The 11,057-nt window shown below is 55.9% G+C and overlaps 6 protein-coding genes across 6 annotated transcripts; 4 read left to right on the forward strand and 2 right to left on the reverse strand.

Annotated features, from left to right (window-relative positions):
* Positions 1-88: 88 nt before the first annotated feature.
* J7T54_005225 (uncharacterized protein) lies at positions 89-1,201 on the forward strand (the record flags this gene model as incomplete). Its single annotated transcript, XM_051508655.1, has 3 exons — positions 89-216; positions 276-395; positions 523-1,201. The coding sequence occupies 3 exons, from the start codon at positions 89-91 to the stop codon at positions 1,199-1,201; spliced, it is 927 nt and encodes a 308-aa protein (XP_051360267.1).
* A 790-nt stretch (positions 1,202-1,991) lies between these two features.
* J7T54_005226 (uncharacterized protein) lies at positions 1,992-4,365 on the forward strand (the record flags this gene model as incomplete). The annotated part of the gene is made up of 2 exons (XM_051508656.1): positions 1,992-2,531; positions 2,593-4,365. The coding sequence occupies 2 exons, from the start codon at positions 1,992-1,994 to the stop codon at positions 4,363-4,365; spliced, it is 2,313 nt and encodes a 770-aa protein (XP_051360268.1).
* A 120-nt stretch (positions 4,366-4,485) lies between these two features.
* On the reverse strand, positions 4,486-5,706 carry J7T54_005227 (uncharacterized protein; the record flags this gene model as incomplete). Its single annotated transcript, XM_051508657.1, has 1 exon — positions 4,486-5,706. The coding sequence occupies one exon, from the start codon at positions 5,704-5,706 to the stop codon at positions 4,486-4,488; it is 1,221 nt and encodes a 406-aa protein (XP_051360269.1).
* Positions 5,707-6,159: 453 nt separating this feature from the next.
* Positions 6,160-6,923, forward strand: J7T54_005228 (uncharacterized protein; the record flags this gene model as incomplete). The annotated part of the gene is made up of 2 exons (XM_051508658.1): positions 6,160-6,229; positions 6,310-6,923. 2 exons carry the CDS (start codon positions 6,160-6,162, stop codon positions 6,921-6,923), a joined length of 684 nt encoding a protein of 227 aa, XP_051360270.1.
* A 1,308-nt stretch (positions 6,924-8,231) lies between these two features.
* J7T54_005229 (putative feruloyl esterase C) lies at positions 8,232-9,044 on the forward strand (the record flags this gene model as incomplete). The annotated part of the gene is made up of 1 exon (XM_051508659.1): positions 8,232-9,044. One exon carries the CDS (start codon positions 8,232-8,234, stop codon positions 9,042-9,044), a length of 813 nt encoding a protein of 270 aa, XP_051360271.1.
* Positions 9,045-9,709: 665 nt separating this feature from the next.
* On the reverse strand, positions 9,710-10,660 carry J7T54_005230 (Polysaccharide monooxygenase Cel61a 4; the record flags this gene model as incomplete). The annotated part of the gene is made up of 1 exon (XM_051508660.1): positions 9,710-10,660. One exon carries the CDS (start codon positions 10,658-10,660, stop codon positions 9,710-9,712), a length of 951 nt encoding a protein of 316 aa, XP_051360272.1.
* Between the last annotated feature and the right edge of the window lie 397 nt (positions 10,661-11,057).

Below are 11,057 nucleotides of genomic sequence, written 5' to 3' on the forward strand. Positions count from 1 at the left end.
GAGCCCTTCCAGGCTTGCTCCAGCATCTCTCGTTGTTGAGAGTGTACGGTGGCCTTCTGCGCAAAGCCCAAACTACACTATTCGCAAAATGGCATTCGAGGAAGTCCCGCAATTCTTTTTGTACGGCCATGGTATCCCACCAGCTAATCTTACCCTCGGCACATTAGTCTTTGGCAATTATGCCCAGCCCGAAGGTCGCTCAGCAGTGTTCCAGGGGTGAGAGAGAGGCTAGACAATGCCCACATGGAAGTCGAGGCTAACGGACGAGCTCAAAGGGCCCTCGATTCAATTGTCGTCTCCAGCCAGGAATTTTCTGGCTGCTGGGCCACGAGGTCAAGGTCGAAGTACGGGCTCGGGCTCGATACTCTGCCCGACTTGGCGTCGATTAGTGCACAGTACGCCACCAGTTGCAGCAAGGTGGTCTGTGCAACTCAAGGCCTTAGACGCACACTGAGAGAGTGAGTCGTGCGACTGTTCTTTCCGAGCAGCTTCAAATTAGGCTCTTGTCTAAACCAGCCGCAGTCCCCAGAATTTCCTCAACAACTATGTTCTCCGCTCGCCAAGGACTGGCGCAACGCTCGCTCAGTGGCTTACGGCGACGAAGAGTACCTACTTGTTCCGCAAGGCCATCTTCCAGAAGCTTAGGGTATACTATGTGACGGGTGTTTATGAGCTTGACGGAGCTTATGGCTGGGTTGAGCGTGGTTCGGATGCTACAGCAGCCCTAGGCATTAACGGAGCAGCCATGGGGCTGGCGACAGGCATGCCCTCAGGCTTTGAATTGGGCCCCTTTGAATCGAGCACTCACTTGGCCTTCAAGAGCCAGGTCAAGGGTCGGCAGGTTTGGGCTGCGAGGTTCCAGCAGCTCCGTGTTGACTACGTTCGCCAGAGCAATGAAGATGACCCCTGCATACCTTCCAACATATTCCTGCTGGCTGATGAGACGGTCGGACGCAATGCTGTAATGGGATCAGACTCTCCCGTGGAGGAGAAGCTGGTTGTCGAGGGGGACCGGTCGATTACTGCGAACGCTGCTGATCTTGGCTTGCGAGATAGTGTTGAAGAGCTCACGGATGGGGAGGAAGACGCATATTGGCCTGTGTGGGAGGAGGCGGTTGCTGTGCTAGACGGTGTAGCAGAAGACCGGCTAGAGGCTGAGGAGGATGAACCGTTGCCTGAACCTATCTCTTATTCTCCGTAAAGTATACATATACTATTAGTTGTACTTAGGCCGTTACTTTAAATAACGAATTAAACCCCTATCTCTTATTCTCTCTAAAATATACGTATACTTTATTTAAAACCCTATATAGATTGGTGTGGTCCCAATCCTGGCAGCCAAGTCCTGTGACCCGACAAGCAGTACATCACAGCCAGGCAACGCGGCAATGTCGTGAACATGAAGCTTCAGCGCTGCACCCAACGGCTGACGAGATAGCCGACTTTGGTGATTTGGAAGCGATGAGACCGCAAGCGAAGGAAGAGGTCCCGCCGTCGGACTTGTCCGATGACGGACACGCCGCAGGGCCGGGAAATATGGATAAATTCCGGAGGCGGGCTCGGAGGCGGAGTCGGGTCCGGTGCCGTGACCGAAAAGTCCGTGTGCCACACCGCCCACACCGGTTTTTGGTGAGCAAGTGAAGCTACTGGTTGGAAGTGTAGTACTTGTGTTACGTATGCGAATTCAACAACACATGTTGGCAGTAGGGTCGAAGAGCCAAGAACTAGGCGAGGAACGTGAAGACACTTAAGGTATCGCAAGCTTAATGTCTGAGGCACTTATTCTGCAGTGATCAGCCCCTGACAAAGGGATTTCAACGCGTAAATTGCCAAAAGTCCGAGGTCAAAAACAGAAGGCTCCGCTAAGCGCCCAATAAGGTACCGTCCCAGCCAATAGTCCGAACCCCGAGACGCTTTAAATCACCGCGCGTCCCAATTTCCCGTTCTTCTCTCTCTTCCACCCTCACAAATTGTCCGTTCATCAATCAGCCATGTCTCTGCAGACGCCGCGCTCGCGACCCGATGACTCGGGAATGTCCACGCCGCCTAAGAAACGTCGCAGGCCGGCGCTGGCCTGTCACGAGTGCAGACGACGCAAGATCCGCTGCGACCAGCAGAAGCCGTGCACCAACTGCAAGTCCAAGAGCCTGGACTGCGAATTTCCCGACACGCATGTCCCGGGCTTGGCAGGGCCGTCGCATCATCTCGAGGGATTCGTGGCTTCCAGGACGGCGAGCCCGCCCGTATGGAGCAGTCGTGAGCCTAGCCAGGCCATTAGAGCACGCGAAGTCCCTGAGCACTGTCTTTCAGACTCGCCGGCAGTTGCACGCAGGCCCAACTTGCACCATGTCAGCAGCCATGCGGCACTGTTGAACAGGATCGCAGAGCTGGAAAGGACTGTGACGAGGCTGTCCCAACCAGCGACTAGCCATGCCGGAGGCACCGAGGCAGGCGTTCCGCCCATCATCAATATTGGCCACCAGGGACACCGCTTCGGCGCCCAGAGTAGTTGGATCAACGGCACGAGCTTGGTACGTTACTGACCTGCCCTGCTCACTACCTCTGTTTTGTTCACATGAGCTACGGCCAAAGTATACCAATATCCTGCAACCCATCAGTCAGGCGCAGACGGAGGACGGTCCGTTGGTGCGATTCATGGCAGTCTGTAAAAAGAAAGGCGACCGCATAGAGAAGCACATCTTTCGGCCTTTGTTCTTGAGAGAGGACATGGATCGTGAGGCGCGGGCCGTATACGAAAAGGCCGACATTGATGTCCTTCTGGACGGGTATCTCCAAACCTTTGAAGGCTGCCTCCGGATCTTGGACGTGCCTACCTTTCGTTCCAATTATGAGGAGTACTGGAGGCATACAAACGGACTGTCCGAGGTTTTCGTCCTCCAGCTCCATGTCTGCCTGGCCCTGGGGAGCGTCACTCAACCAGATGCGCTGCAGTGGCGGAACGCAGCCCACCGATGGCTCTCCAGGGCCCAGGCATGGATGTCAAAGTCCAAGACCAGAGGTGAGAAGCATATGTCGATTGAGGAGATCCAACTAGCTTGCCTCGTGCTTCTAGCCGAGTTGAACAGCGCGAGTGCAGACCACATGCACCCCTGCTGGGTCGACACGGGCAACCTGGTACGCAAAGCCATGTGTATGGATCTGCATCGCGATCCAGCGCGCATGAACCACATGACCCAGCGCCGAGCAGAGGTCCGTCGCCGCCTGTGGGCTACCATTCTGGAACTGAATCTGCTGGTATCTCTGCAAGCCGGGAGACCCCCGCTGATAACTGAGGCGGACTACGATTCTCTCCCGCCCTCAAACATATCTGACGATGATCTCACCGATGACGCACCGCCATATGCTGTCTCCTACCTTAACTCAGGGCGATGCACCGACACGGCAGTACAGCTTTCATTCTTCCTGTCGTTCAAGCTGCGGTCGACCATTGTCAGCAAGATCAACAGACTCGGCCCGGCCATGGCCTACGACGAGATGCTCGAGCTCCATGCTGAGCTGAGCGCGGCCCGAACAAAAATACGGGAGGATTTTGAGCTTCCAGTTTGGAAGAATTGGTCAAATGCGCGCCCAGTCACTCGTGCGCAAGGGGTGCTCGCAGAGGTGTTCTTTCATCGGTACTTTTTGGCACTGCATCTGCCCGTTCTGGGGCCCTCCATTCGGGATCCCCGATTTCACTTCTCCAGGCGATTTTGCTTTGCCACCGCCATTGACATGGTCAAGGCTACCCGAATCATGGAATGGTCATCGCCAACAAGGTGCGAGCAGCCAGACCTTGCTAGCCTGTTCACGAATAGCCCGGGACTGTTTCGCCACATCATCATCCAGGCCGCCTTCGCAGTGGCCTTGGAGACTGTCACCCATGCCGAGGAGAGGGCCGACAACGACGACGCGCTGCCCGTCTGCACAGCACCCGAGCTCGACAAATATATGGACAACGTTAGCTCCTGGGCGGCGAGTCGTATTGAAACGGGGCTGATTGATGTCCGAACATCCATATTTCTGGAAGTCTGTTCTCGATATGCGTTTACCGTGAATGACCAGTGGTCAATGGCACCTGGCCAGAGAGCATTGTCAGTCGTGCACTCAGCGGTCTCAGTCGTCGCGTACATTCTCGATATGCTGGAGAGGCTGGAAAGCAAGGTCGGCCTCCCTAGCGAGGACACTCGGGATCCGCTGACCTTGCCCACTTTTTTGCAACCAAGGGACGCGCTGCTGGACTGGCCTGGTGGTTTCCTGGCGCAGGACTTGGACACGCTTGACCTGGCATGGGGTCTCGAGGACAACGTGGACTCGCAGCTGGGAGGTGCGGGCGGCACGAATTATGTATCGATGGCGTCGATGTAGGGCGCGAAGATTGACGGTTTACTGGATACGCACACTGGTTTTTTATTTATTTTTTTTCTTCTCTTTTGTTTTCCCGTTTACACTGCCGCTGCTCGACAGCAAAGTCTGTCTATAGCTGCCTCAAGCAGACCCCATAATCTCCTCAACAAACTTTTCATAGTCAATATCATAAAGCCATCGCAAATCAAAGCCCTCAGCCGCCATCGGACCCCCCAAGGCAGAGGGCAGCCTGCGCTTGTTGATGCTGGCATTGAGCTCGAGCACCCCGTCCACGCGGAGCTGACGCTTGTCCTGCCACCTGCGCAGGACCAACGACGCAACAGCGTCTGGAGATCTCTGCAATCCCGCCATGACACGTGAGAATGTGTATACATCCTCAAACGCCTGATTTACGCCCTGGCCTGCCGTGGGCGGGATTGCGTGCGCCGCGTCGCCAAGGATGACTACCCTTCCCTTGTCGGACAACCACGAGGTGAGCTTTGGGATGAGGTAAAAGGGCCAGAGATTGATCTTGTCCATGTCCAGCTTCGAGACGGCGCGACCCACCAATGGGGGGTAGTCTTCTTGCCCCTTGCGTAGAAAGTCGATGCACCACTGCCTATCATTGAGGACGCGATCCCACCCTGGTCGATCCAGATCTTCTGCGAAGGGGCACTGTTTGCCAATGAACATTTCAGAGCCGTCTTTACGTTGCGGCGCAGCGATAAAAGCGCCATGTTTCCTGTTCATGATGGTGACAGGCAGAGTGTAGTCGGCATCCACTCCGAGCTGGGAGGTCGGTATGGAAGCGGTTACACCAACCATCTTGGTGAAGATCGGTGAAGCGTCTGGATGCATGCATGAGCGCACGCGAGAGTGTATACCGTCAGCACCGACGAGCAAAGAGGCGCTGCTGGACGATCCGTCGTCAAAGGCCCATGTGACGCTGCCCTCGTCTTCGCTCACGACGTGGCTGAATTTCTTGCCGTACTGGGGTGTAATGTCGACTTCTGAAAGCATTGCAAGCAGGACTTTGATGAGCTCGAAGCGGTACACTCGCATCCCTCTGTAGCCAAACTTGTCTTTGCCCCCAAACTCGAACGTGTCGAGAAGTTGGTCATCCTCGGTGCGGAAGTAGAGCTGGTCAAAGTCGTAGCCTAGTGGCTGGAGACGTTCATAGGCGCCCAGCCGTTCGAGGATGCGCAAAGCGTTTGGGGATAGCATGATGGCGCCACCAATGTCGAGTGGCTCAGCTCGGGTTTCGTAGATGACACAGGGGATTTGTTCTTGGTGGAGTGCGAGTGCCAGACAGAGGCCAGAGAGACCCGCACCTATGATGGCGATGGACAGGGGCTGTGTCATTGTGAAGATGGTGTTGAGAAATTAAAGCTTCTCTGCTGTACGTGGGTGTAGTAAGATAAAGGTGCGTTGTACCAAGTGATGTTTGGTGCCAGAAGCAAGCCAAGGACAAGCATGGCTCCTTATAGGTGAACTTTTTCACGTCAGCCTGAATTGTCCGTTCTACCATGTCGTTGTGCGAGGAGGAATTGGAGGGGTTAACACTACGAAGGATCGAATGCTGACGTTGCATCTCGCGGATGCCGACGAACGCACGCACAATTCGGCGGACAATTTGACGGACAATTCGGCCTTTCGGTCCCTGTGTAAGCCACCCCCGTCAGTCGACCGACTGGCAATTCGGCGACGAATGTACTATATAATGGGTAGAACGGTCCATTTCTTTTGATCAAAACCAAAAATCGCCTCAAGCATCCATCACCTTTTTCAAACGTGCTCACCAGTTGCCGCAACGTTATGAAATTCCTCATCATCGGCGGAAGCGGTCGCTCAGGCCGACTGGTGATTGAAGAAGCCCTCTCAAAGGGTATGTTCTTCCGGCCAAAGCAACGGGGCAAAAAAAAAAAAAAAAAGAAGATTAAGCGAGCCGCTAATTTCTTCTCACAGGCCATCAAATCACAGCCCTCGTCCGAAACCCGTCTTCCTTGGAAGAGCGTGAGGGCCTCACGGTTGTCAAGGGGTCACCTCTCAGCGTGGCTGATATCGCCAGAGCCCTTGAGACGAAGACATACCCATTTGACGCCGTCTTTGTCACCCTCAACGCACGCCGAGTCAGCGACAGCCCCTTCGCGGCCGCAGATCCGGTCAATTCGCCGCCGCGCCTTATGGCAGACAGCGTCCGCAACGCCATCAGAGCCATGCGTGGTGCCACGCCACCAGTCCCCAAGATCATTGTCATGTCCGCTGTAGGCACGGGCAACTCGTTCAAGAACCTCAACTTTTTGATGCGCCTCGTCTTCACGCACACCAACATGCGCCTCAGCAGGGAGGACCACGATGCTGTGGACAAGGAACTCCGAGACGCGCCGGGGATCCAGTTTGTGGAGGTCCGGCCCCATATGCTGACGGATGATGAGGCGGCTGATATGAAAGTGTATCCGGACGATGGACGGGGGGCGGGATTCATGCCCAAGGTTTCGCGGGCGAGTGTGGCGAGGTTCATGGTTCAAGCGGCGGAGTCGTCAGAGTACGATGGGAGAGCGCCTGTTGTTTCGAATTAGGGGAGCGAAGAGAGCTACTGTCGCGACAGTCACGGCCGGTTCGCAGGCCTGCAAAGAGATCCTCATCCTGGGGAAACAACAGCAGAACCACCAAAGACACAGGCACGTAAGCATACACTATCAGATTAGACATAGAGTTTGAGTGAATTCGAATATCCTTCGAGAAGAATCCGCAGTTGTCCGCCCTCCTATTACCACAAGAGAGACGTGACACCGGACGCTTCTCCTCCGTACGGTACTTCCATCTCCATAGCATCGTGATGGTACCTGTCCGCTGGGAATCGCCAAATACAGACCTCAGCGGCTGAGGCATCAAAGAAGCAAGCACCTGATAGGGGATGTGATGCTCACTTGAGGCCCCCCAGTTCCAGGCACGCTCGGCTGCTCCCCGCGCCATGCCAGACAGCCGACGACAAGTGCCGAAGCTTACCATCAAGCGAACCCTCATGAACCACGGATTGAACACGAATTGTCTGTCATTGTCCAGGGTGATGAAAACATAATGTAACCGGATCAACAGTCGGCAACCCAATTGACTCTGATGACGTCTCGCGATCATCGCTCTCGGTTGAATTGGGAATCCCTGTCGGCAGCTCACACACGGGGTAGCTTTCCTTTGCTCACGCAGGAGACGCAGCAGCATTGGAAACAATGCCGGCACGGAGACTATTCAACGTCAGCATGCAGCCGTTGCAACTCCCGCGCCTGGGGCACATCGGCCTGCCGATCCTTGTCGCAAAGGGCGAGTAGAGACTGGATGGCATTGGCTCTGCTATAGGCATTGACGTACCCCGCCAGTTTCGACATGTTTGGTTCTGAACATTCTCCTCCGCGCCCAAACAAGGAAAGAAACGTGATGCATTGATGGAAGTGAACAACAGCCTCGTCTTCACTCGGACGTGTCTCGAACATCGCCGCTTTAGCATGACTGGCAACATCATCGGCACTATTCGTGCACATCTTGCCTAATTCTTGACAGGAAGGCGCGGCCGTGTCTGTCCGAGCTGAGAAAAGGCAAGAGCGGCCGGCTGTCGCGCTAACCCGATTAGTGCGAAGCCTCTGGTGTAAGTGACGGGGTTCTCAACTTCTTCTACGCAATAACCTTCTCGTACATGCAGTCTCCACGTCAACCAAAAGCCGAAAGCTTCTTTCCAGTCGGTTCGTACAAGGATCACCCTTGCCCTTCAAGAAGTATAAAGATTCCGTCCAACACCACAGACCGAAACCCCCATCGAGTCTCCCCTCACCACTCACAAATCCGCCCCCTCCAAGCCTACCCTTTCCACACAACATCCATCACCCACCATCATGGTCTTCCTCCCTCGCCTGTCTGCCGCCGTAGCTCTGGGCTGCACCGTCGCGTCGACCGTCGCCCAGTCCGCCGGCTGCGGCCAGCAGCCCACCCTGACCAACGGCGTCCAGACCATCAACGGCCGCGAGTTCATCCTCCAGCTGCCCGACAACTACGACAGCAGCCACCCGTACCACCTCGTCTTTGGCCTGCACTGGCGCGACGGCAGCATGTACAATGTCGCCGACGGCAACGGCGTCGAGCCCTGGTATGGCCTCGCGGCTCGCGCCGCCGGCAGCGCCATCTTCGTCGCCCCCAACGGCTACAACAATGGCTGGGCCAACATCGGCGGCGAGGACGTCCTCTTTATGGACCAGATTATGGAGTACGTCGAGAACGACCTCTGCGTCGACCAGGACTCGCGCTTCGCCACGGGCTTCAGCTGGGGCGGCGGCATGTCCTATGCGCTCGCCTGCTCGCGCGCGGCGCAGTTCAGGGCCGTCTCTGTGATTTCGGGCGGTCTCATCAGCGGCTGCGACGGCGGCAATGACCCCATCGCCTACCTGGGCATCCACGGCATCAGCGACAATGTGCTCAGCATCGATGGCGGCGTCGACCTGGCCAATACGTTTGTGAGCAACAACGGCTGCCAGCAGGCCAATGTTGGCCGTCCCAACCCTGGTTCGGGTAGCAGTGTGCGCACAGACTTCCAGGGATGCTCGCAGCCCGTGTCGTTTATTGCCTTTGACGGTGGTCACGTGGCCGCTCCCCTGGGCGTCGGCAACCCGCTGGCCCCGGATGCGACGTGGGACTTTTTCATGGCGGCGTAGGTGGTGGATCGAACATTGGTAGAATGTGAAGCAAGTTGAGGTGGCGGTGATGGAGCGGTAAATTTTTATCTTTTTCTATCTTTTTTTTTTTTATAATGATAGCCAGTATGTTGGAGAATGAAAACGAGTGTCAGGCCATGTCGGAAAGTCACTGTGGCAGCTCTGGATGGAGTTATTGTCCTGTATAAGGAAAGCCCTGCGAACTACATTTAATGTGAAGGGATGCCATCTTTTTACGAAGAATAATCAGTGCCCAGCAAAGGACTAGAGCGCTCAGAGATTTTGGGTCCGTGAGCAGCAGACATTCTATTCTAGCCAACAAGATCCAGTGATCATGCGCACAAAGTGAAAAGAAGAAGAAAAATCCAGATTCGCCGATATATGAAGATCCAGAGAAACGACACTTGTTGTTGTTCCATTGCCCCCAAGCAGATGTATTATTCACTCACTTCTAAGCATCACACAGAACCTTCACGCGGAACACCAGTTTGTTGCCAGAGAAATTTCTATTCATTCCAAGATATGTAGCGAAGGTAAAGAAGATATTACGAAATGTGCCAAGCCCAGCATGGCCGTCCTCAACTCTCTCACTGAGCAGATCCAGCATAAGTGACTGCATCTCAGTTCAGCAGCAGCCCTCCCTTGTACCAATGACAAGCCACCCCTTAGAGGCACTGGTGGTACCAGTCGTTGACGACCTTGCAGCTGCCGGTAGAGCAGCACGTGGGGCCCGTGTAGCCATTGCCACCGCACTGGAAGTACATCCCCAAGCACTCGACGCCAGGGGCAGGCTGCTCCTCCTCAACGGGCGCGGGGGCGGGCTGCTCAGCAGGCGCATCATCCTGCTCCTCCTCGACAGGGGCGCTACCACTGCTAGTACCGTCCCAGACAGCAGGTCCAGGCATGGGGAAGTCCTTGAAGCCGTTGTAGATGCTAAAGTTGGCATAGTCGTCCGTGTCCTTGTAGCCGCCGGGCAGCTGGAAGGTGGGGCCGGGGGTACCGCTGCCGCCGCCCTCGACGCGGACCTGGAGGCACGAGGTGTAGTGCTCGGGCTGGTTGACGTGGGAGCGGTGGACGCCAATGTGCTCGAAGCGGACAAGGTACTCACCGTCGGGGGTGCCGGCGGGGATGGTGGCGGTGATGGTATCGCGGCCCCAGGTGCACCAGGCGTCGCTGGTGAAGTCGGCCGAAGGGTTGCAGACACCCTCCTCGAAGACCTTGAACCAGTCGCCCGCGCCGTCGTAGGCCTTGACGTCGTCGCCAGGGGCGCGCGACATGTAGACGAAGCCGGGGCCGGGGTGCTCCATCTTGGCGCCAAAGGCCAACTTGGCCGTCACATCGGAGCCAGCGGCGACGGTGAGGACCTCGGTGTTGCCGGCGGTCGAGAAGGCGCCCTGGTTGCAGATAATGTCGTCGCCGTCGGCAAAGGAGCCGTCGCGGATGTCGCCAGCCGGGTTCGAGGAGAACTTGATGGGGTTGTAGGCGGTGGCGCGGGTGGTGCCACGGACGTACTTGCCGGGGGCTTGGGCGGCGCCGTCAATGACATTGGTGTCGAACCAGTAGTGGGCGGAGGCCACCTGGGCCGCAGCAGCGAGAGCGAGGGTTGAGAACTTCATTTTGATATTTTATGGAAGTGTTTTTGAAAAGAGGGACAGAGTGCAGGAATATACAGTTCGACCGGAAGAAAAGAATGGAAGAGGGTGGGAAATTCCGAGCGCAGCTGGAAGTGAAAGTTCTCTGGGTTGAAGAGGAAACAAAGCCACGAGAGGAGGCTTTAGAGGGCACTGTTATATGTGTATCGTCCCGTGGACAGCAAGGTCTCTGTTTCGTTCCATCCAAAGTTCCAAACGGACCGTTTACAGCTCGCAAGCATGGACGTTCGCGCGCACATGAGCAGCAGACCAAGCCAAGCCAACTAAATGGTCCGGGGTGCGTTTTAAAGCCCCTGCTAGGTCCAAAAAAATGACACATAGGCTGTTCATACTCGATCCACGCGGCACGGTAAAACTAACA

The sequence above is a fragment of the Emericellopsis cladophorae genome (assembly GCF_022114955.1).
Source record: "Emericellopsis cladophorae strain MUM 19.33 chromosome Unknown NODE_47_length_183754_cov_115_773156, whole genome shotgun sequence".
In the NCBI taxonomy this organism is placed as follows: domain Eukaryota; kingdom Fungi; phylum Ascomycota; class Sordariomycetes; order Hypocreales; family Bionectriaceae; genus Emericellopsis; species Emericellopsis cladophorae.